The sequence below is a fragment of the Pelophylax lessonae genome (genome assembly GCF_965119305.1).
Source record: "Pelophylax lessonae genome assembly, chromosome: 12".
In the NCBI taxonomy this organism is placed as follows: domain Eukaryota; kingdom Metazoa; phylum Chordata; class Amphibia; order Anura; family Ranidae; genus Pelophylax; species Pelophylax lessonae.
In genome coordinates this window covers 46,927,785-46,949,638 of record NC_138779.1, presented here as the reverse complement: position 1 = coordinate 46,949,638, position 21,854 = coordinate 46,927,785, and the positions used below count along the sequence as shown (strand labels likewise).

General features: G+C 44.4%; 1 protein-coding gene across 2 annotated transcripts in view; it reads left to right on the top strand.

Annotated features, from left to right (window-relative positions):
• Window positions 1-21,854, top strand: part of TMEM45B (transmembrane protein 45B) — a 135,115-nt gene that overhangs the window by 98,527 nt on the left and 14,734 nt on the right. For both annotated transcript variants that reach the window (XM_082274392.1, XM_082274391.1), the window contains exon 3: window positions 20,601-20,813. In XM_082274392.1, coding sequence (XP_082130518.1) covers window positions 20,601-20,813 — 213 coding nt within the window. The remainder of the gene's footprint in view (window positions 1-20,600; window positions 20,814-21,854) is intronic.

Sequence of the window (21,854 nt, the reverse complement as noted above, 5' to 3'; positions counted from 1 at the left end):
AATAGAGTAGTGTCTGTCTGGGCACCTACTGATCCCCAGCAAGCATATACAAAATAAGTTCTGTGAAATGTGATGAAAACAAGGTTGCTTCCCTCACTATTCACAGATCAGCAATGATCAGATGTAGGTCCCAGAAGAAATACACTGTAAACACTAAGTGTTGCTAAAATAATGAAAAAAGTTTATTGAAGCACTTATGCCCCGTGGTTGAACAATGAACATGGATAGACAAAACACATAGTAAAACAATTAAAACCATGTACATACAGTGGATAGCATCAACACAGACCTTGATAAACAAGATAATAAATCAATGGGGTACAAAGATAACTGTTATTGGGTCAGATCTAATGGGCCCGTCCCTTAAATAGACGTATGTATTGCCTGGAAAGATCCTAGATATAAATCACAGATATTTCATGTGAAGGAATGGTTATGAACCATATAAACACTGTGGAAATAACCTGCAGGCAAAAAGATGAATGAAGGTCCACTTGAATCACTTTCAAACCTGAAGTGGAGAGTTGAAACAATACTTTGGTTCCTGTAGTGGACAATATAATCAAAAAGGGTTGGTAATGGCTCCAAAAGGTAAACCTGTCACTGAATATCTGAACCGACCAAAGAAATGGGTGCACTTTCCTCCTGTGTATCTGGTGAACACTGATATAGGAGTTGCCGACTGTCCGCTCACTGATTGTAAGTCCTATCCCACTGATAACAGGGGAAGAAGGCGGGTGGGTCCTCCGTGTCAACCGGAGGAAGGGTTATTGCACCTCGCTGTAATGAAGTAAAAAAGTTCCTACCTCCGTGTGTGGACCGGCTGTGCCCCGGCGGCTCGTGCAGTCTGCTGACGGCGTGTACCCGTTCGGTGCTTGCTCCAGCCTCGTTTCCTGGTATGACGAGCGGGTCAGAGGTGACCAACCCCGCGTCACTTCCGGTAGTGGCGAGCAGCGGAATCCAGGGAGCCGTTTGCCGAGCCAAGGCTACAGGGGTCACATACACACATAGGGGAGGTGGGTCCGGATGGTGCTGATCCACTGGTAGAAGCTGACGCGTTTCACCGGCCTTACGCCGGTTTCATCGGAGCTATTTGATGGGGGGTCATAAGTTCCTTTATATAGTGAATAATGATTACCTGATCAGACACAGATGTGCAAGAGCAGACTGAGATCATTGAGATGTAAATACATCATTCGGCCACCAGATGTCAGTATGCCATTCATATATCACAAAGGAAAACACATGACTCCCACTAACATTACTTGTACAAGATACTACTCATAGGCGGCTGATACCTTACCACAATCACTCAAAATGCTGCTCATTAACAAATGGAAATTGAAATAAACAAGAGCTAACTGGTGTGACAAGGCACAGCTGTACCCATGGGTGCATAAAGTTGAGATTAAAAATTAAAAATTTAGAGGTCCCTGGAAGCACCCTGTGCCAATAGGGCATGGAAACACTGCTATCGGAATGTAACATACAATGTGCAAATGAAAGCAAACTTAAAGACAGAAATCTTTAGAACGAACAGTAAAGGGAACGGGTGCTGTAGGTCACTAATAGTAAGGGGTGTTGGATTATACGTTTAATACTGAATTTAAGGTACGTAATAGATCGACAAATACCAATAATGACCCATTGCAAGGAATAGATGTATACCATATGACCAAGTAACAATCAAAAAGGACCATCTTATAAAGTAGTGCTGGCCCAAATGAGCCTGAGAGGCCATAGCTAGAGGACCAGGGTCCGGGGCATCACCCTAAGACCATAGATGTCTGTTCTTGTTACCCATATGCATATAGAAATATAGATATAACAGACCATGTAGAGATCGTGTATGGCCCAACCCACTTAACCATGTCAATGGGGGCCCACAAATAGAAAACTAAACCAAGATGTTGAAGGGCCGGAAGGAAAAATCGATGTGAAACATCAACCTTTGTTATGGGGCCAAAAAGGGTTTCAAACTGAACTCCACATTAAGTCCTGCCGGAGCTAAAGACCCCATTTTAAATATCCATAATTTCTCCTTCTGGAGTAGCACGGTGTCAAAATCTCCGCGTCTAGCGGAGAGCTTTAGAGCATAGATGCCACGGAATAATAATCCATCTGGGTTGGCACCGTGGTACTTCAGAAAGTGTAGGGGTATAGTCTTATCATCGACCTTGTTCCTAATGTCAGCCAGGTGCTCCAGAACCCTGGTCCTCAGCTGGCGTTTGGTTTTCCCAATGTAAGATTTGTTACAGGGGCATATGAGTTGATAAATGACTCTCTCGGTTTGACAGTTAATAAAACTGTTGATGGTAAATTCCTGGCTCATATCACAATTGAAGAAGGTTTTGGAATTTATCGCTAGTTTGCATATTGAGCATTTTCCGCATGCAAACATCCCTTTAAGTGGGGGTAAGGAGGTTAGCCAAGTTCGAGATGTTTTGGTTCGCACAAACTCAGAATGGACTAAGGTGTCCTTAAGATTTCTTGCACGCTTGGCAGTAATCAGGGGTCTAGGTCCTACAATTTTCTCTATTAGAGGTGATATGGTTAGAACCTGCCAATGTTTCGTAATCACCTCCCTGACCTGCTCCCATTGTGAGCCATAGCGTGTTACAATCCTGGGATGGGTTTGTAGGGCTGCCCCCAATGGACGGGAAGTATCGTCCTTTTTAAGGAGTAACTCTGATCTCTGTCTTGGTCCTACTTTCTTACGGGCCTGTCTAATGATGTTATGAGAATAGCTTCGTTCCTTGAAGCGTCTATGTAGATCCCTGGCTTCAGTTTGATAGTCAGCCTCATCGGTACAATTCCGTTTGAGGCGAAGAAACTGGCCAACGGGGATGCCCTTAATTAGAGATCGTGGGTGATGACTTTCCGCAAGAAGCAGCGTATTGGCCGACGTTGCCTTGCGGTACGTAGTCGTTTTTATAGTAGAGCCCACCCGAGAGACAAGAAGGTCCAGAAAGGGTAGATTATTTTCCGTCGCAGTGTAAGTCAATCTTATATTTCGATTGTTGCAGTTCAGTCCCTCAACAAAAGCCTCCAGTTCCGGTAGAGTTCCTCCCCAGAGGAGCAGTACATCATCGATGTACCTCAGCCAGAGAAGGGAATGGCCGAGGTACATCGGGGATGGATATACTACCTGCTCCTCCCAGAGGCCTAGATGGAGGCATGCGTATGCCGGGGCCCACGGTGCTCCCATGGAGGTACCTCTGGTCTGCTGAAAATAGGAGGAAAGGAACTGGAAGCAATTGTTGTTGAGCATGAACTGCAACAATTCCACCACAAATTCATTATGAGCTCCCAAGTTAGGAAATTTACGTTGCAGGAAATGATGTACTGCCTGTAGACCCCAGTCATGGGGTATTGACGTATACAGGCTTTCAACGTCAATGCCTACAAAGATCACCTCAGGGGGGACATTGATGTCGACCAACTTACTGAGTACATCTCTAGTATCCTGCACGTAAGAGGGGAGTTCAAAGACCATCTCCTTGATCAACGCATCTACAAACTTGCCAACTTTCTCGAGAGGTCCACCGATGGCCGAGACAATCGGTCTTCCCGGCGGCTGAGTTGTTGATTTGTGCAGTTTAGGAATGGTGTAGAAAGTTGGCACATTGTAGTGCTTGACAAGGAGATGGTCAGCCTCCTTTTTAGATATTAGATTAACTTCCGTCGCAATAGCAATTTTTTGGTTGAGTGCAGAGACGAGGGAGGGAAAAGGGTTATTTTTGAGCTTGATGTAGGTGCTCACATCGTTGAGTTGACGCAATACTTCCCTTTCATACATTTCTTCCCCTAAAAGGACTACATTACCGCCCTTGTCGCTGCATCTAATAACCAGATTGGGTGCTGTTTCCAATTCTCTGAGTGCCTGTCGTTCCAATTTAGAAAGGTTGTCTGGTTTCTTTATATCCCACCAATTAATTTTCCTCAAGTCATTTTGTACCAAGTCAAGGAAAATTTTAATATTTTTATATTTAGTGAGTGGGGGCATCTTTGTTGATCTAATGCGAATGTTGGCATCACGTCTAAACTCATTGGGTTCATCCGACTCATCGTCCGATGAATTATTTTCCGACAGGAGAGACGTGAGAGCCTCAACTGCCTCCCTGTCCTGTTCTGTGAGTGGGATATCCTGGTTGGACTCAGCATTAGATACATGATGCCACATTTGAAAGACCACCCTTCTAAGGAACAAGTTAATGTCCTTAAAGACTTCAAATTCGCACATAGTCGAGGTGGGAGAAAAAGAAAGGCCCTTACTGAGTAGATCAATATGACGTTTTTCTAAATTAAATTCTGATAGATTTACCACCTTAAGATCTAGATTCATCTGATCTACCTCTGCTGTTTCTGACTGGAACGTGTGGCTCTGAGAGGGACTGTTTTCTGTTGAATTTGTTTGTTTTTTACTTTGTGGTTGGCTCTCTCGCGGTGTGCGATTTTTTGATTGTCTACTTGTTGAACTTGACCCCCGCTGTCTTCCTCCTCTGTCCCCGGCACCAAAAAAGAGACTGATCTGTCCTCAGTATCGCTACCAGAGGAGTTTCCCCTAAACTTACTGGGGTGCCTCCTCTGTCTATAATTACCGCGGGATCTACTTCTGCTCCTCACGAGGGTGGGATCAAAAAGATCTTCACGTTCGCAATCTACCAGGTTTTGCCTGAATTTATTTTGTTTTGTAGTTTTTAGATTTTTTTGAGTTCGTTCGACTTCTTTTTTAAGGCTTTCGTTAAGTTTTATGAATTCTTCCTTCTCTTGGAATGATTCCAAGGCGGATGAGCTCTTAACTATTTCTTCCTGTAACTCCTGCAGCTGGAGCTTCTCCTCATCGATAATCAAATTCATTATATGGACACCCCGGGCAATACAGTCTTCCTTCCATAGTGCCAGAAATCTGGGAGTATGGAGATGTTGTGCCGGAATCACCCTTTCCCTCAGACCCCGTGGAATAATATTGTTAGACACATGTGATTGTAATGACGCTATGTCCCACTTCCTATTTAATGATTTAATCACTAATTTTTTATGTTGTTTAAATAATTCCACCAAAGGCTCTGAGTTTGGAATGGATGATTCCGGCTGGGTGTCAAAAGCTACCTCAATCTCCTGCTCGATCTGAGAGTCAATGCAATAAGCCATTTGATATACAGTAGTAGCCCACAACACTAGTATCCTTAGAAAAAAGTCAATCGTTTGTTTGCACAGTATTAAAAAGGCACAAAAGAAAGAAGGCTTCCAGGAGACCCCAGGAGATCAGAGTTACTCCTTAAAAAGGACGATACTTCCCGTCCATTGGGGGCAGCCCTACAAACCCATCCCAGGATTGTAACACGCTATGGCTCACAATGGGAGCAGGTCAGGGAGGTGATTACGAAACATTGGCAGGTTCTAACCATATCACCTCTAATAGAGAAAATTGTAGGACCTAGACCCCTGATTACTGCCAAGCGTGCAAGAAATCTTAAGGACACCTTAGTCCATTCTGAGTTTGTGCGAACCAAAACACCTCGAACTTGGCTAACCTCCTTACCCCCACTTAAAGGGATGTTTGCATGCGGAAAATGCTCAATATGCAAACTAGCGATAAATTCCAAAACCTTCTTCAATTGTGATATGAGCCAGGAATTTACCATCAACAGTTTTATTAACTGTCAAACCGAGAGAGTCATTTATCAACTCATATGCCCCTGTAACAAATCTTACATTGGGAAAACCAAACGCCAGCTGAGGACCAGGGTTCTGGAGCACCTGGCTGACATTAGGAACAAGGTCGATGATAAGACTATACCCCTACACTTTCTGAAGTACCACGGTGCCAACCCAGATGGATTATTATTCCGTGGCATCTATGCTCTAAAGCTCTCCGCTAGACGCGGAGATTTTGACACCGTGCTACTCCAGAAGGAGAAACTATGGATATTTAAAATGGGGTCTTTAGCTCCGGCAGGACTTAATGTGGAGTTCAGTTTGAAACCCTTTTTGGCCCCATAACAAAGGTTGATGTTTCACATCGATTTTTCCTTCCGGCCCTTCAACATCTTGGTTTAGTTTTCTATTTGTGGGCCCCCATTGACATGGTTAAGTGGGTTGGGCCATACACAATCTCTACATGGTCTGTTATATCTATATTTCTATATGCATATGGGTAACAAGAACAGACATCTATGGTCTTAGGGTGATGCCCCGGACCCTGGTCCTCTAGCTATGGCCTCTCAGGCTCATTTGGGCCAGCACTACTTTATAAGATGGTCCTTTTTGATTGTTACTTGGTCATATGGTATACATCTATTCCTTGCAATGGGTCATTATTGGTATTTGTCGATCTATTACGTACCTTAAATTCAGTATTAAACGTATAATCCAACACCCCTTACTATTAGTGACCTACAGCACCCGTTCCCTTTACTGTTCGTTCTAAAGATTTCTGTCTTTAAGTTTGCTTTCATTTGCACATTGTATGTTACATTCCGATAGCAGTGTTTCCATGCCCTATTGGCACAGGGTGCTTCCAGGGACCTCTAAATTTTTAATTTTTAATCTCAACTTTATGCACCCATGGGTACAGCTGTGCCTTGTCACACCAGTTAGCTCTTGTTTATTTCAATTTCCATTTGTTAATGAGCAGCATTTTGAGTGATTGTGGTAAGGTATCAGCCGCCTATGAGTAGTATCTTGTACAAGTAATGTTAGTGGGAGTCATGTGTTTTCCTTTGTGATATATGAATGGCATACTGACATCTGGTGGCCGAATGATGTATTTACATCTCGATGATCTCAGTCTGCTCTTGCACATCTGTGTCTGATCAGGTAATCATTATTCACTATATAAAGGAACTTATGACCCCCCATCAAATAGCTCCGATGAAACCGGCGTAAGGCCGGTGAAACGCGTCAGCTTCTACCAGTGGATCAGCACCATCCGGACCCACCTCCCCTATGTGTGTATGTGACCCCTGTAGCCTTGGCTCGGCAAACGGCTCCCTGGATTCCGCTGCTCGCCACTACCGGAAGTGACGCGGGGTTGGTCACCTCTGACCCGCTCGTCATACCAGGAAACGAGGCTGGAGCAAGCACCGAACGGGTACACGCCGTCAGCAGACTGCACGAGCCGCCGGGGCACAGCCGGTCCACACACGGAGGTAGGAACTTTTTTACTTCATTACAGCGAGGTGCAATAACCCTTCCTCCGGTTGACACGGAGGACCCACCCGCCTTCTTCCCCTGTTATCAGTGGGATAGGACTTACAATCAGTGAGCGGACAGTCGGCAACTCCTATATCAGTGTTCACCAGATACACAGGAGGAAAGTGCACCCATTTCTTTGGTCGGTTCAGATATTCAGTGACAGGTTTACCTTTTGGAGCCATTACCAACCCTTTTTGATTATATTGTCCACTACAGGAACCAAAGTATTGTTTCAACTCTCCACTTCAGGTTTGAAAGTGATTCAAGTGGACCTTCATTCATCTTTTTGCCTGCAGGTTATTTCCACAGTGTTTATATGGTTCATAACCATTCCTTCACATGAAATATCTGTGATTTATATCTAGGATCTTTCCAGGCAATACATACGTCTATTTAAGGGACGGGCCCATTAGATCTGACCCAATAACAGTTATCTTTGTACCCCATTGATTTATTATCTTGTTTATCAAGGTCTGTGTTGATGCTATCCACTGTATGTACATGGTTTTAATTGTTTTACTATGTGTTTTGTCTATCCATGTTCATTGTTCAACCACGGGGCATAAGTGCTTCAATAAACTTTTTTCATTATTTTAGCAACACTTAGTGTTTACAGTGTATTTCTTCTGGGACCTACATCTGATCATTGCTGATCTGTGAATAGTGAGGGAAGCAACCTTGTTTTCATCACATTTCACAGAACTTATTTTGTATAAGTATAACCTCTAGTATTACTTTAACTTAGGCAGTTTGCCTACAGCTAAGAAACAAAAATAAATTCTAGTCTGCATATAGCTACTTAACTAGAATCCTTTAGTCTCAGAGGAATGAACCTCAACAACAGCACATTGTGAAGGGACAGTGGCAGCAGCTTATCCTTTAGTTCCATGTGTCCTCCCCCTCAGCCTATAATAACTGTAAAGGTCTGAGCAAGAAATATGGTGCCTCTGGAGCATGTTACTATGATGTAGTCTGTGAGATGTACTTTGTGAGACTGATTGGCTACTGAAGAACTATGCCCCATTGTAAGAATGGAGGTAAACCTATAATTCAGCTGTATTTAAAAAGGAATAACTTTACCCAAGAGTTCCAATCTCACACAAAAAAAATCTGTAAATATGTTACTTTAAAGTCTAACAAACAGTTACAGTGGTGATCGAAAGTTTTGGCACCCCAGGTAAAAATTTGTATTAATGTGCATAAAGAAGCCAAGGAAAGATGGAAAAATCTCCAAAAGGCATCAAATTACAGATTAGACATTCTTATAATATGTCAACAAAAGTTAGATTTTATTTCCATCATTGACACTTTCAAAATTACAGAAAACAAAAAAAATGGTGTCTGCAAAAGTTTGGGCACCCTGCAGAATTTATAGCATGCACTGCCCCCTTTGCAAGGCTGAGACCTCCCAGTGTCATGGATTGTTCTCAATCATCTTCTGAGAAGACCAGGTGATGTCAATCTCAAAGGTTTTAAAGGCCCAGAATCATCTGACCTTGCCCCAACAATCAGCACCATGGGATCTTCTAAGCAGTTGTCTAGAAAACTGAAACTGAAAATAGTTGACCCTCACAAAGCTGGAGAAGGCTATAAGAAGATAGCGAAGCGTTTTCAGATGTCAATATCCTCTGTCGGAATGTAATTAAGAAATGGCAGTCATCAGGAACAGTGGAAGTTAAAGCAAGATCTGGAAGACCAAGAAAAATATCAGACAGAACAGCTCGCAAGAAAAACAATTCAAAACCCACGTTTGACTGCACGATCCCTCCAGAAAGATCTGGCAGACACTGGAGTTGCGGTACACTATTCCACTATAAAGAGATACTTGTACGAATATGGTCTTCATGGAAGAGTCATCAGAAGAATACCTCTTCTACGTCCTCACCACAAAAATCAGCGTTTGAACTTTGCAAATGAACATATAGACAAGCCTGATGCATTTTGGAAACAAGTTCTGTGGACCAAGGAGGTTAAAATTGAACTTTTTGGCCGGAATGAGCAAAGGTACGTTTTGAGAAGAAAGGGCACAGAATTTAATGAAAAGAACCTCTGTCCAACTGTTAAGCATGGAGGTGGATCAATCATGCTTTGGGGTTGTATTGCAGCCAGTGGCACAGGGAACATCTCACGAGTAGAAGGAAAAATGGATTCAATAAAATTTCAGCAAATTTTGGATGGTAACTTGATGCCATCTGTGAAAAAGCTGAAGTTAAAGAGAGGATGGCTTCTACAAATGGATAATGATCCTAAACACACCTCGAAATCCACAGGGGATTACATCAAGAGGTGTAAACTGAAGGTTTTGCCATGGCCTTCACAATCTCCCGACCTCAACATAATTGAAAATCTATGGATAGACCTTAAAAGAGCAGTGCGTGACAGACAGCCCAGAAATCTCAAAGAACTGGAAGACTTTTGTAAGGAAGAATGGGCAAAGATACCTCAAACAAGAATTGAAAGACTCTTGGCTGGCTACAAAAAGCGTTTACAAGCTGTGATACTTGCCAAAGGGGGCTGTACAAGATATTAACTCTGCAGGGTGCCCAAACGTTTGCAGACGCCATTTTTTTTTTCTGTTATTTTGAAAGTTTAAATGATGAAAATAAAATCTAACTTTTTTGTTGACATATTATAAGAATGTCTAATCTGTTTTTGATGCCTTTTGGAGATTTTACCATCTTTCCTTGAATTCTTTATGCACATTAATACAAATTTTTACCTGGGGTGCCCAAACTTTCGATCACCACTGTACATAGTTGCTAAGGTAGAATAGAGACACCAGTCCATCCAGTTCAACCAGTATGGGGGGGGGGGGGCAGGGTGTGTGTGTGTGTGTGTGTGTGTATTTATAGTATGTCTTTACCACTTCCTATATCCCTGTGTTTTTATTAGGATGCCAATTAATTCCACATCTTTACTGCTCTAACCGTAAAAAAAAACCCTACACAGTTTAACCCCGAACCCCGACCCACAATAAAACACCCCTTCTCCTGCGATTCCCCGCTGTCCTCCAGTCATCCTCCCGCTGTGTGCTCGGCCGATGCCGGCTCCTGTTTTCCGGTTCCCTTCCCTGCCAGCGTTGCGACGCAGGGGGGTGGAACTGGCAGCAATTTCAAAAATGTAAATACACTAAATTACATGATAGAAAGCTGTGATCCTAACGGATTACACTGTATCATCCCATTTCACCAGAGGATTGCACCTGGTGACTTTTCCAGTGCCCTGCCTGAGCTTTTCCAGTTCTTTGTGCCTGGAAAATTGAAAATGACCATGGTGTCCAAAAAGCGTTTTTTTGCGCAAAAGCGCTTTTAGACGAACTCGAAAACAGCGACAGCGAAACTGATTTACTTGAAGAACTGAGCGATAGCGATTCGTGGGAAAATTCGTCATCAGGTACGGAAAGTGACGACTGATGTCTCTTTCTGGCACATCGCTTCGTTGGAAATTCTGAAGAATCATTTGATACACTTCACAATTTTTTTTTTTCGTTTTTGTGCAGAATGAGTAGTTTAAAAATAATTAAGAATTTGAGGAAACTACTCATTCTGCACAAAAAAAAAAAAAATGGAAATATATCAAATGATTCTTCAGAATTTCCAACGGAGTTATGTGCCAGAAAGAGACACCAGAATCGTCGCTGTCGTCACTTTCCGTACCTAATGATGAATTTTCCCACGAATCGCTATCACTCCGTTTTTCAAGTAACTCAGTTTCGCTGTCGCTGTTTTCCAGTTCGTCTAAAAGCACTTCGTCTTTGCGCAAAAAAGAACGCTTTTTGGACGCCATGGTCTTTCTCAATTTTCCAGGCACAAAGAACTGGAAAAGCACATGCAGGGCACTGGAAAAGCCACCAGGTGAAATCCTGTGGTGAAATGGCATGATACAATGTAATCCGTTAGGATAACAACTTTGTATCATGTAATTTGGTTTATTTATGTATCACTGCCCCCTAGAGGACTGCTGGTGATTGACACTTTTGGATTCCCCTGGGTTACCTGTAGCAACTGCATGCAGAATTCTTAGCACTTTACGTTCTTGGCTCAGTCAATGATCAGTCTAGGGGTAGATGTTTTGTTGTTTTTATTTTATATTGGGATGGGAGAAGGGATGAGTGGGATACTCCAACCTTGAACTATTCACAAATTCTGAGGACTTCTGAGGCACGGCCGCTACTTCATCCTGCCACTTGAATGAAGCTGTGGTAAATGTTCCTGTTTGTATTTCTCTTCAGGCTACTCCCCCAGTATCCCCTTTCTTTATACTGGCTGACACCCGTCCACTGACTACTCTCTCCGGAGTGGTCAACTTCCTGGGCAGATCCCTGGGCAAGATCCTCTATACTCACAATACTGCTTTCCAGATTCTCTCAGTGCCCCAACTCCTCAGTCAGCTCTCCTGGATCTCTGGGCTCAGCTCCATACTGTAGGTTCACAAGGTCAACTGACTGTGACCATCACCAACTGCTGCAGAGGAGGAGGCAGCTGCCACCCTCCTTCTGTGACTATGCTTTCTGCCAAAGACATCGACCTCATGTGCCCCTGGCTTTTTATACCCTGTCCCATAATGCACAGAGACAAACAGTCTGTGCCAATCCCGGGGGCTGTATCAAAAGCCTGTGTGTCATTGGACAGTGGAGGAAACCTGGCCAATGTGCCTCCCCAACCCATTGAGGCAGACAGAGCCAAAACTATACTCACTCTCTAGCACCTATCTAGGAGGGTGCTACATTTACATTTTTAAAATTGCCGTCGGTTTCAACCCCCTGCGTCGCGACGCTCGCAGGGAACGGAACCGGAAAACAGGTGTCGGCATTGGCCGAGCACACAGCGGGAGGATGGCTGAAGGACGGCGGGGGAGGACGTTGGGGGATCGCAGGGGAAGGTGTGTTTTATTGTGGGGTAATCCTGAGTGTGGCTCGGGGGTTACCGCTTTTGGTACTCTATATTAACCCCGAGCCACACTCGGGAATACCACTAGGGAGGTTATTATAATTTATGATTTCGTGTTTCAAACTTTATCATACCCGGGATGTCTACTAGACTCTTGTTTGGACAGAGTTAAGTGGGTTATTCCTAAGGATTACAGTCCTAAAATATAAAACATATTTCCATGCAAAACATTGTACTGCTTTTAGCACAAAAATTCTGACATAATCAGACCGCCAGAGTGGTTAAGGACCGGAAGGTTTTACCCCCCTTAATGACCGGGCCATTTTTTTGCAGTTCTGCATTTTCGCGGTCGTGCGACGCTGTACTTAAATATAATTGATGTCCTTTTTTCCCACAAATAGAGCTTTCTTTTGGTTGTATTTGATCACCTCTGCGGTTTTTATTTTTTGCGCTATAAATAAAAAAAGACCGACAATTCTGAAAAAAAAAAAAAAACAATATTTTTCACTTTCTGCTATTAAACATTCCCAATAAAATAAAAAAAATAAAATATTTTTTTTCATCAATTTTAAGCCAATATGTATTCTGACACATATTTTTGGTAAAAAAAAATCCCAATAAGTTTGATTGATTGGTTTGTCCAAGTTATTTTGTCTAAAAACTAGGGGAAAGATTTATGGCATTTTTATTTATTTTTACTAGTAATGGCGGCGATCAGCGATTTTTAGCGGGACTGCGACATTGTGGCGGACAGATCGGACACCTAAAAAAAAACACTTTTGAGGGGACCAGTGACATTACTACAGTAATCAGTGCTATAAAAATGAACTGTTACTGTACTAATGACACTGGCAGGGAAGGGGTTAACACCAGGGGCGATCAAAGGGTTAAGTGTGCTCATAGGGAGTGCTTTCTATCTGTATGGGGAACCGACTCACTGGATGAACACAGAGACCTGTGTTCCTATCTAGGAGGAACACTGGATTCCATGTGTTCATCTCTGACAGAACAGCGGTCTGTCTTGTTTACATAAGCAGACTGCCGTTCTGTCTCCATAGGGAGCGACCGCGGATGTCCACCGGATCCGCTGATTGGCTCCCCCTCTTGCCAATCGGCACATGTGCGCGACTCTGGCAGCGTGCACGCGCCCCCACATCTATTACACGAAGTGACGTACAGGTACATCGTTTCAGGTAATCGAGCTGACCTGCCGCAGTAAAATTACGGCGGCTGGTCTTCAAGTGGTTAAGATTAAATCTCTCCTCATCTAACTCCATTGAGTGGCCATGCGTCTTTCTAAGTGACTTGAAAAGTTTTTTCCCTATGTTAGAATCACTGTTTAGATATTTGTATATTGCGATCATGTCTTATCTTAGGCCTCTCTTCTCCAGGGAAAATAAGTTTAATGTGTGTAGCCGTTCCTCATAACTGAGATCATGCAGCCCCCTTATTGGCTTTGTTGCCCTTCTCTGGACTCTCTCCAGTTCCAGAACATCCTTCCTGAGGACTGATGACCAGAGCTGGATGGCATACTCATGATGCAGCCAAATCAGAACTTTGTAAAGTGGTAGAATTATAGTTTTAAATGCATTTTTTAACACATTCTGCTAGTGTACTGGCCTTGCTTGCTGCAGCTTGGCATTGCATGTTATTGCTATATCTACTAGGACCCTCAGATACTTTGTTATCCTCGATTTTCCCAGAGGTTCTCCCCATTCAAATTTTTTCCCCCAAGTGCATTATTTTACATTTTTCTACATTGAACCTCATTTGCCATGTAGTTGCCCACCACTGTTTTATTGAGGTTTTCTTGTAAAGTTGCTATATCCTGTTATTACCCTTATTACTCCACAACATTCAGAAGATACGCCATTTATTACCACCCTTTGGACGTGCTCCCGTAACCAGTTTTCAATGCAAGTATCCCATTGTCAATGCCAACAGACCTCAATTTATAAATTAAGCATTGATTTTGTACCGTATCAAACGCTTTGGCCAAATCTAGATACACTACAACAGTGGTTCTTAACCTGGGTTCGATCGAACCCCAGGGGTTCGGTGGGTCAGTCTTGAGGGTTCGGCACACCCTCCGCTAGTACCACTTCGCTGTCAGGGACTATTTCTCCAGTTTTGGGCATGTCCTTCCGCTTCCGCTCCGCTCGCACTCGCAGCTCTCTCTGCCCCTGGCTCACTCTCACTGCTGGCTGTGCAGCTCGGCTCCTGGCCGAATCCGATCCAGCCGGAGCCGGCGTCGCCCACTGTGGAGTGGTGGTGGGGGGGGTTTGGAGACAGGCCAGACGTGCGGTGCGGAGAGGGACTGTCTGGGGGAGGGACTAACCCGTGCAGCGGCCGCGCAGCGCGGGAGAGAACCACCAGGCCAGTCAGCCGCAGCAGCAGCAGAAGCCGGCAGGTGAGAGGCCAGAGAGCCAGTGGTGACAGTGGTGCTGCAGCCTGCAGGAGGAAAACCTAGCCTGTGATCGGGAGTCGGGACACAGGTGAAAAAAAGGTAGGACTAGAGTAGTACTGGCTGTACTAGTCTAGTGACTGACTGTGTGAGAACACTGAGAAGACTGTGTAAAGGGGATTTATTTTATGGGGAACCTGGCCTGCTGTAAGGGGGGGGGGATCTAAATGGGGACGGGACCTCACCTCACCCTGGCCTGCTGTAAGGGGGGATCTATATGGGGGACATGATCCCCCATATAGATCCCCCTTACAGTAGGCCAGGGTGAGATGAGGTCCCCCATATAGATCCCCCCTACAGCAGGCCAGGGTGAGGTTAGGTCACTCTGGGGTCCTCCATATAGATCCCCCCTTACAGCAGGCCAAGGTGAGGTTAGGTCACTCTGGGGTCCCCCATATAGATCCCCCCTTACAGCAGGCCAGGGTGAGGTTAGGTCACTCTGGGGTCCCCCATATAGATCCCCCCCTACAGCAGGCCAGGGTCCGGACCTCACCTCACCCTGTCCTGCTGTAAGGGGGGAGATCTATATGGGGGAACGGGACCTCACCTCACCCTGGCCTGCTGTAAGGGGGATCTATATGGGGGAGCTGGTATCCATATGGGGGACCTCACCCTGGCCTGCTGTAAGGGGGGATCTATATGGGGGACCAGGTCCCCCGTATAGATCCCCCCTTACAGCAGGCCAGGGTGAGGTGAGGTCCCGTCCCCCATATAGATATCCCCCCTTACAGCAGGCCAAGGTGAGGTCCCGTCCCCCATATAGATCCCCTCTTACAGCAGGCCAGGGTGACATGAGACATGATAATGACATGAGAGTGGCACTTGCCAAGATAAAGTCGGGCATTTCTGAACTGGTCTCTGAAAGACAACAGCAGAAGTCACACTAATTTGCAGTAAATATTTATTATGTTTTTGTGTGAAAATCATGTTTTAATGTTTTTGTTCTTTGTTCTTAATGGTTTTGTTCATTTTGTGCACCTATGTATAAATATATACCTAAAATAATATATACCTATGTTTTGAATTTGAAAAAATCATATTTTATTTTTCCAATTAAGAAGGGTTCGGTGAAGGCGAATATGAAACTGGTGGGGTTCAGTACCTCCAACAAGGTTAAGAACCACTGCACTACAACATCCACAGGCCTTCCTTTATTCAGATTACAGCTTACATCATGATAGAATGTAATAGGTTGGTCTGCTAAAAATGATTCATCATAAATCCAAGAATGATACTATTTACATCAGAAAGTGTTTTAATATGGTTCCCTATCATCCCCTAGTGTCAAACTAACTCAAACCAAAGAAAAAAAACATTTTTGGACATTTGCATTGTAAAAAAAATAAAGTGTGGAAACCAAGGGGATTGGATAAACCATCAGCTTATTTCCAATTCATTTTAACCCATATTCCCAATTCTTTCCATTACATTTCTACCTTCCACCCTCATCCCCTTTTACTCTTTCAGCCCCCCATCCCCATTTTACTTTTCCTTCTCTACAGTATTATATGCTAAAATAACAACAAGAGAGAGAAAGGATGGGGCTTTGGATAGGCCGATAAGAAAAGGGATGATCACAACTATGACACAATGTATTTTTTCATAAAGGAAACATTATTTATTTAATCAAAGAATGGTAAAATTACATTACACACACATAATAAAAAACAGACACATGTGTAGATATATACTCCCAATGGGAGTGCCGATACATCCATACCAGTTGGTAGTAATGGTCTCTGTTAATGCACGGTCTAGAGTTCCCCAGCAAGCCGATGTGTTTTGCAGCAAGGCTTCCTCAGGGCCAGAGAAACCAGAAAGACCGATATTCCCGCTGGATCAGAGACAAGGTGAAACACATTTTAATAGGGCAGGCGTCGGGGGGGCCAGTCTGGCAGAGGAAGTTCCAGCATAGAGTGATATACCCACCATAACGTTTCAATTATGCTTTAAATATTGGTAGCTTGTTAAAGCGGAGTTCGACCCAAAAATGGAACTTCCGCTATTTTGCTTCCTCCCTCCCTCCGGTGCCACATTTGGCACCTTTCGGGGGGGCGGGGGGGGGGAATGGGTACCCGTTTTTGACAGGTACCCCTTCCCCTCTTCCGGGACAGCGCCACGGCCGTCCGTCCCGGAAGTTTGGCCCCCCTCCTCCTTCCCCAGCCGCCGAGCCAATAGGAATTTGCAGCGCGCTATGCACATGCGCAGTAGGGACCCGGCCGTGAAGCCTTGCGGCTTCACGGCCAGGTTCCCTTACCGGCAATGTTGGCGGCAGCATCTGACATCGCTGGACTCCAGGATAGGTAAGTGCCGACATTGCTGGACTCTAGGACACTTAAGTGTCCTAAAATTAAAAGTCAGCAGCTACAGTATGGGTAGCTGCAGACTTTTAATTTTTTGAGGGGAAGGCAGAACTCTGCTTTAATGACTCAGTCGCTGGAATAATAGGATCATCATCCAAAGAAGCTTTAACATGTATGTAACATCCTCCCAGGTAGGTGCTAGGCAAACTATAAAGGGGGGGCCTTGTCTGCTTATCAGATGGGCCTAATTGTTCAGCTAGGCTGCCATGTGCTTTCAGGTGTGCTTTCAGGTGTGACTGTTGAGCTTAGGAAGTCTCCCCACTGTGTCCAATGAGGGCTCTTATTGGGCAGTGGAGGAAGCCTGACCAATAGCACACCAGGGCTTGTATCTATCCCAGAGGGCAGAATCTGCCCGCAATGCATCCTGGGAGGGGGTATAAGTCTGAGTGGAGCACATGACAAGATGTCTTTGGCAGGAAGCAGAGTCCCAGGAGGAGGGTGACGGCTGTCTCTCTTCCTGTCAGCGTCAGGAAGGTGTCCTGGGCGGTCAGCCTAGAGGACAGCAGGTTGAGCTAAGCTGCAGAAAGGGATCCAGTGTGCTGTGGACCAAGTTGAGTTGTTTGGGTGGATGTTTCCAGGAAAGCAGTGTCGTGAGTACTGTAAACTGCCCAGGGGTCTGCCTAGGATAGGTGACCACTCCGGAAGGTCAGAGGGATCCAGAAGCCAGCTAACTAGTAGAGGAGGCTTAGAAAGGGGGTGCCAGAGTCTAAGCCCTGAAGAGAAGTCTGTAAAGAGGGTGCCAGTGTGGGCCCTGAAGAGTTAAGAGTTGCAGCTGTGTTTACAAGTAGCTACCTCAGCCAGGAGGGCTAAAGGGAGCAGTACAAAGGACTTTGTGTCACCGGAGAGTGTCAGTCAGTTAACTGTTAACAGACAGCAAGTCAGCGTTAACAAGCGCCAACCGGCATTCAGCCGGCGTCAAGTCAGCGTCAAGAGGCATTTTTCTCAGTTATCCCATTACATTGTGAATAGTTGAGCCAGAGGAGTATCCCACTCATTCCTTTCTCCCATCCAAGTTCCTAAATAAATACAAAACCCAAAGATGCTGGACTGTTTCCTGTCTCAGTGCTCACACTTGGAGAACATGCTTAAATGTGCTGTTGTTGCTAGCGGTAACCCTGGTGGACCCACATCCAGCAAAATGGCAGGGAATCCCGCTACATGTAGTTATGTCAACCTCATCATAACCAATTAATCTATGGGCAGGCGATATAGGTGATCCCAGTAGCCAGTTAGCCCCCCAGGGCAGGGGATACAGGTGGTCCCAGTATACCCAAAGGTACAAGACTGTTGTTGCTAGCGGCAACCCTGGTGGACCCACATCCAGCAAAATGGCAGGGAATCTCGCTACATGTAGTTATGTCAACCTCATCATAACCAATTAATCTATGGGCAGGCGATATAGGTGATCCCAGTAGCCAGTTAGCCCCCTAGGGCAGGGGATACAGGTGGTCCCAGTATACCCAAAGGTACAAGACTATCCTTCAAAACGCATCTTCCACGGAAGCCTGCCTCTATTAGTATTATATGCTGATCTCGCCTAAACTTATTTAAGGACCCTCTTTGAGGACCACCAAATGAGTCACATCTGTGCTTCCTAAACTAGCTAGCGCTACTCTGTGAACATAGAAATTATAGATAAGGAACCTAGAGCCTGCTAACATGAGGGTATTAGATGACAGCAAAATGACAAAAAAGGCACACAAGTCTAGTGCATTACCATAAAATCATTTATTAACAAGCCAAAGAGCAAAAACATACTCAGGTCATCAGCACTTGGGTTTAACACTATATATGCCTTTAGCCTTGTGGTCGTTTGTGAGTGCTTTTTTTGTTCTTTGGCTTGTTTAATAATTTAGTTTAGCACACACAGCCTGCTAGAAACTAGACGTCTTGACAATTTGTTACAATTCTGGTAGTATTTTGCAAGTAAGTCCTCCCTGGCTTACACTCAGCAAGCTTTCTGCTATATTGGACTCCAGCTGTCCATTGTCCAGGTGACACATCCTCTGGAAACATCCTTTGCACATTTCCATATCTATTGGACTGTCCAGACCATATAGCACCAGTCAGGCTCCAACCATTCCTGTTCTGTTTTTAATCTTAGCGAGCAGTAAAAACTTCCATACAGGAAACCATAAAACCACCCAAAGTAACCCCTAATGAAGAAGTTGCCTTGCCACTTTGAAACGCGTCGGGTATCAACTTTGTAACGTGTGGTTGGTTTCTATGAATCTGTGATGTTCTCTGCTTGCTTGTGGTTTTAATGTTTATACATATATATTTTGTCTCACAATAAAATTGTTATTTTTTCCCAAAATCTTTTTTTCATTTTTCTTTTTGTGCCTTAAAGGTCCCACCCCAGGGGAACCCCCACATTTTGTCTAATAATTTTTTTTAGGGTAATGCGCTACACTTTTTTTTGGTTGTCTTAAAAGATTCTCCCAATCTGAAGAGTTCAGCATTCCAGTGGCATTACCTACTATATACAAGTGAAGGATCATAATGCTGTTGATCCAGATTTTGAGGCAGGGCCTTTTCTTTGCACGTGTCATCGACTTGGTATTTTGCATCTTTATGAGTTGACGGCACTCAAAGGTCATTTCATAAATAAACAGAAATGATTATATTAGCCAGTGTCTGTCCGATGCAATGGCTTTTTCCAGCTTTTTGCAGTGGTATGTGAACCCTTTTCCTTTGGGTACTTCATCCGGCTTTTCACCTTTTTAAATACTTTAATTGACTATAACACTTGATAAAACTTTGAGTAGGAAATAAAAAAAGTTTGTGCCATTTGTGTATACTGCTGCGTTTGGAAAAAAAAATTACTTTCTTTAGGCTCTTACAGTAAGTGGCGAACATCCAGCAGATCGGGTTGGAGCACACAAATCACAGGGGGTTGCTGGCTCGGCACCTCATCATTTGTGAAAATATTTTGTATTCTTTTTACACTGCATTCTGTGAGTGGACCAAGGGAGATTATGATGCACCTCATCCATTCACAGAACATGTCGCATTTGTGAAAATAATGCAAGATGTTTTCTCAATAGAAGAGTTGCTGAGCAAACCGCTCACTGTGATCTGTGTATTCCAGTTTGAACTGTGTGTCTCAGCAGCTGCTTCATTAGAATGAAGGTAAACCTTTTACCAAATGCAGCAGCATACATAAATGGCACACACTTTATTGCTGGTCAATTTTTTTTTTTGCACTGCAAAAATACTTTTTGTCCAGACTTACGGTTTAATATAATTAGATACCATAGTTGGTAATGGTCCATACATACATTGCATTCCCTGTGTAAATCCTGTTTTGGAGTTGCCATCTAAGTTTGGGCTCAGATTACAATAAGAAAGGTTATATCCTGGTTTCAGTTCACTGTTGTAGCTTCCATACTTTGGATGTCAGATAAAAAGAGCTTTGTGTAACAAGGGTTGGGAAGGAGGGAGGATGGCATAACATGTCATATGATCAGCCAATGGGAAATCTGTGCTGTTTTATCAGTTCAAACATGCCAAACTGCATTCAGCAAACTGTAATGAGTGTGCCAGGACACTTTATACCTGAGTGGGCAATCAACCAAGTTCTTCTTAATGGCTTTGTGTTACAGCAGTTCCAAGATTGTGATATGTGTGATCAAGCACTAGTAGCCAAATGTCATATCATTATTATCAATATTTATTGTTCAGGTATACTGGCAGAGCAGTTTGTACCGGATGGCCCTCATATGCACCTAATTAATGGCGAGGAGCACAGCTGGGTGAAGCTGATGAATTGGCAACATTCTACCATGTACTTCTTCTATGGCCTCTCTGGAGTGGTGGACATCCTTGCCTATTTTCCTCTTAATGTTCCGCGGGGGCTGGACCGTCTCTCACTGGCGCTGGCTGTTTTTATTGAAGGTAACAAGGCTAATTATTTTTTTAAAGGTCCTCCTTAAAGTGTATGTACAGGATAAATGTTTTGAATATTTGTTTTTATTCCGGATAGAATAGCAAATGGCTGAAATCCATCAGGTTAGTTTTTTTTGTTTCGTTTTTTGTACACGAAGGAAAATGCCATCATGGTCATTTGTCACCAAAACTAGTGTCCCCATTGTTGATTGATTTTTTTTTTTTTTTGTTGCTAAAGATAGCTGCACAGTTGTGCTTTATGTACCGTGAACCATATCTATTGAATAGTCTGAAAAATAAATCTTTGTTACCTAGAGAAATCTGATTATGTCTTTGATTTTCCCAAGAAGACTAAGGGCTCTTTCACACGGGCGATCCGATCAGATCCGCCTGTCAGTTTTTTAGGCGGATCTGATCGGATCCTCCATGCAGCTCTATAGGGCAGCGGGTGTCAGCGGAGACACCTCCGCTGACACCCGCTGCCATCCGTATCCGATCCTGTCCGTGAAATCTGGACGGAGGGAAACCCTATTTTTCCATCCGTTCAGGGATCGGATCGGATCGGGTGAGAGCGGACAGGCGGTCCGCTCTCATCCGATCCCCCATAGAGGGCAGCGGGGACTGAGACACCTCCCTCTCCGCTCTGCAAGCGGAGACGGACCTGTCACCCGCCGGCTCAGCGGGGATCGCGGATCGATCCCCGCTGAGCAACATGGATCCGCCTATGGAGGCGGACCGTGTGAAAGAGCCCTAAGTGCGGTTCACACTATTGCAATGCGGGAACACTGCAAATCTACTGCGTGTTCCCGCATCGCATTCGCAGCACAGGCAGTTCACACTGCCATATGCGAATCGCTGGGGGTGTCAATTCAAAGTTAACGACACCCCCAGATCAGATCGCATATCGCAGTGCGATCTGACAGTTCGCACATGAATCGGATCGCACTAGTGTGAACCACCATGCGATCCGATTCAGCTGCGGACCAAAAAAAGGGTCCTGTGCGAGCTCACTGCAAATGCGGTGCGAATTCAGCCATACAAACTGTGTGA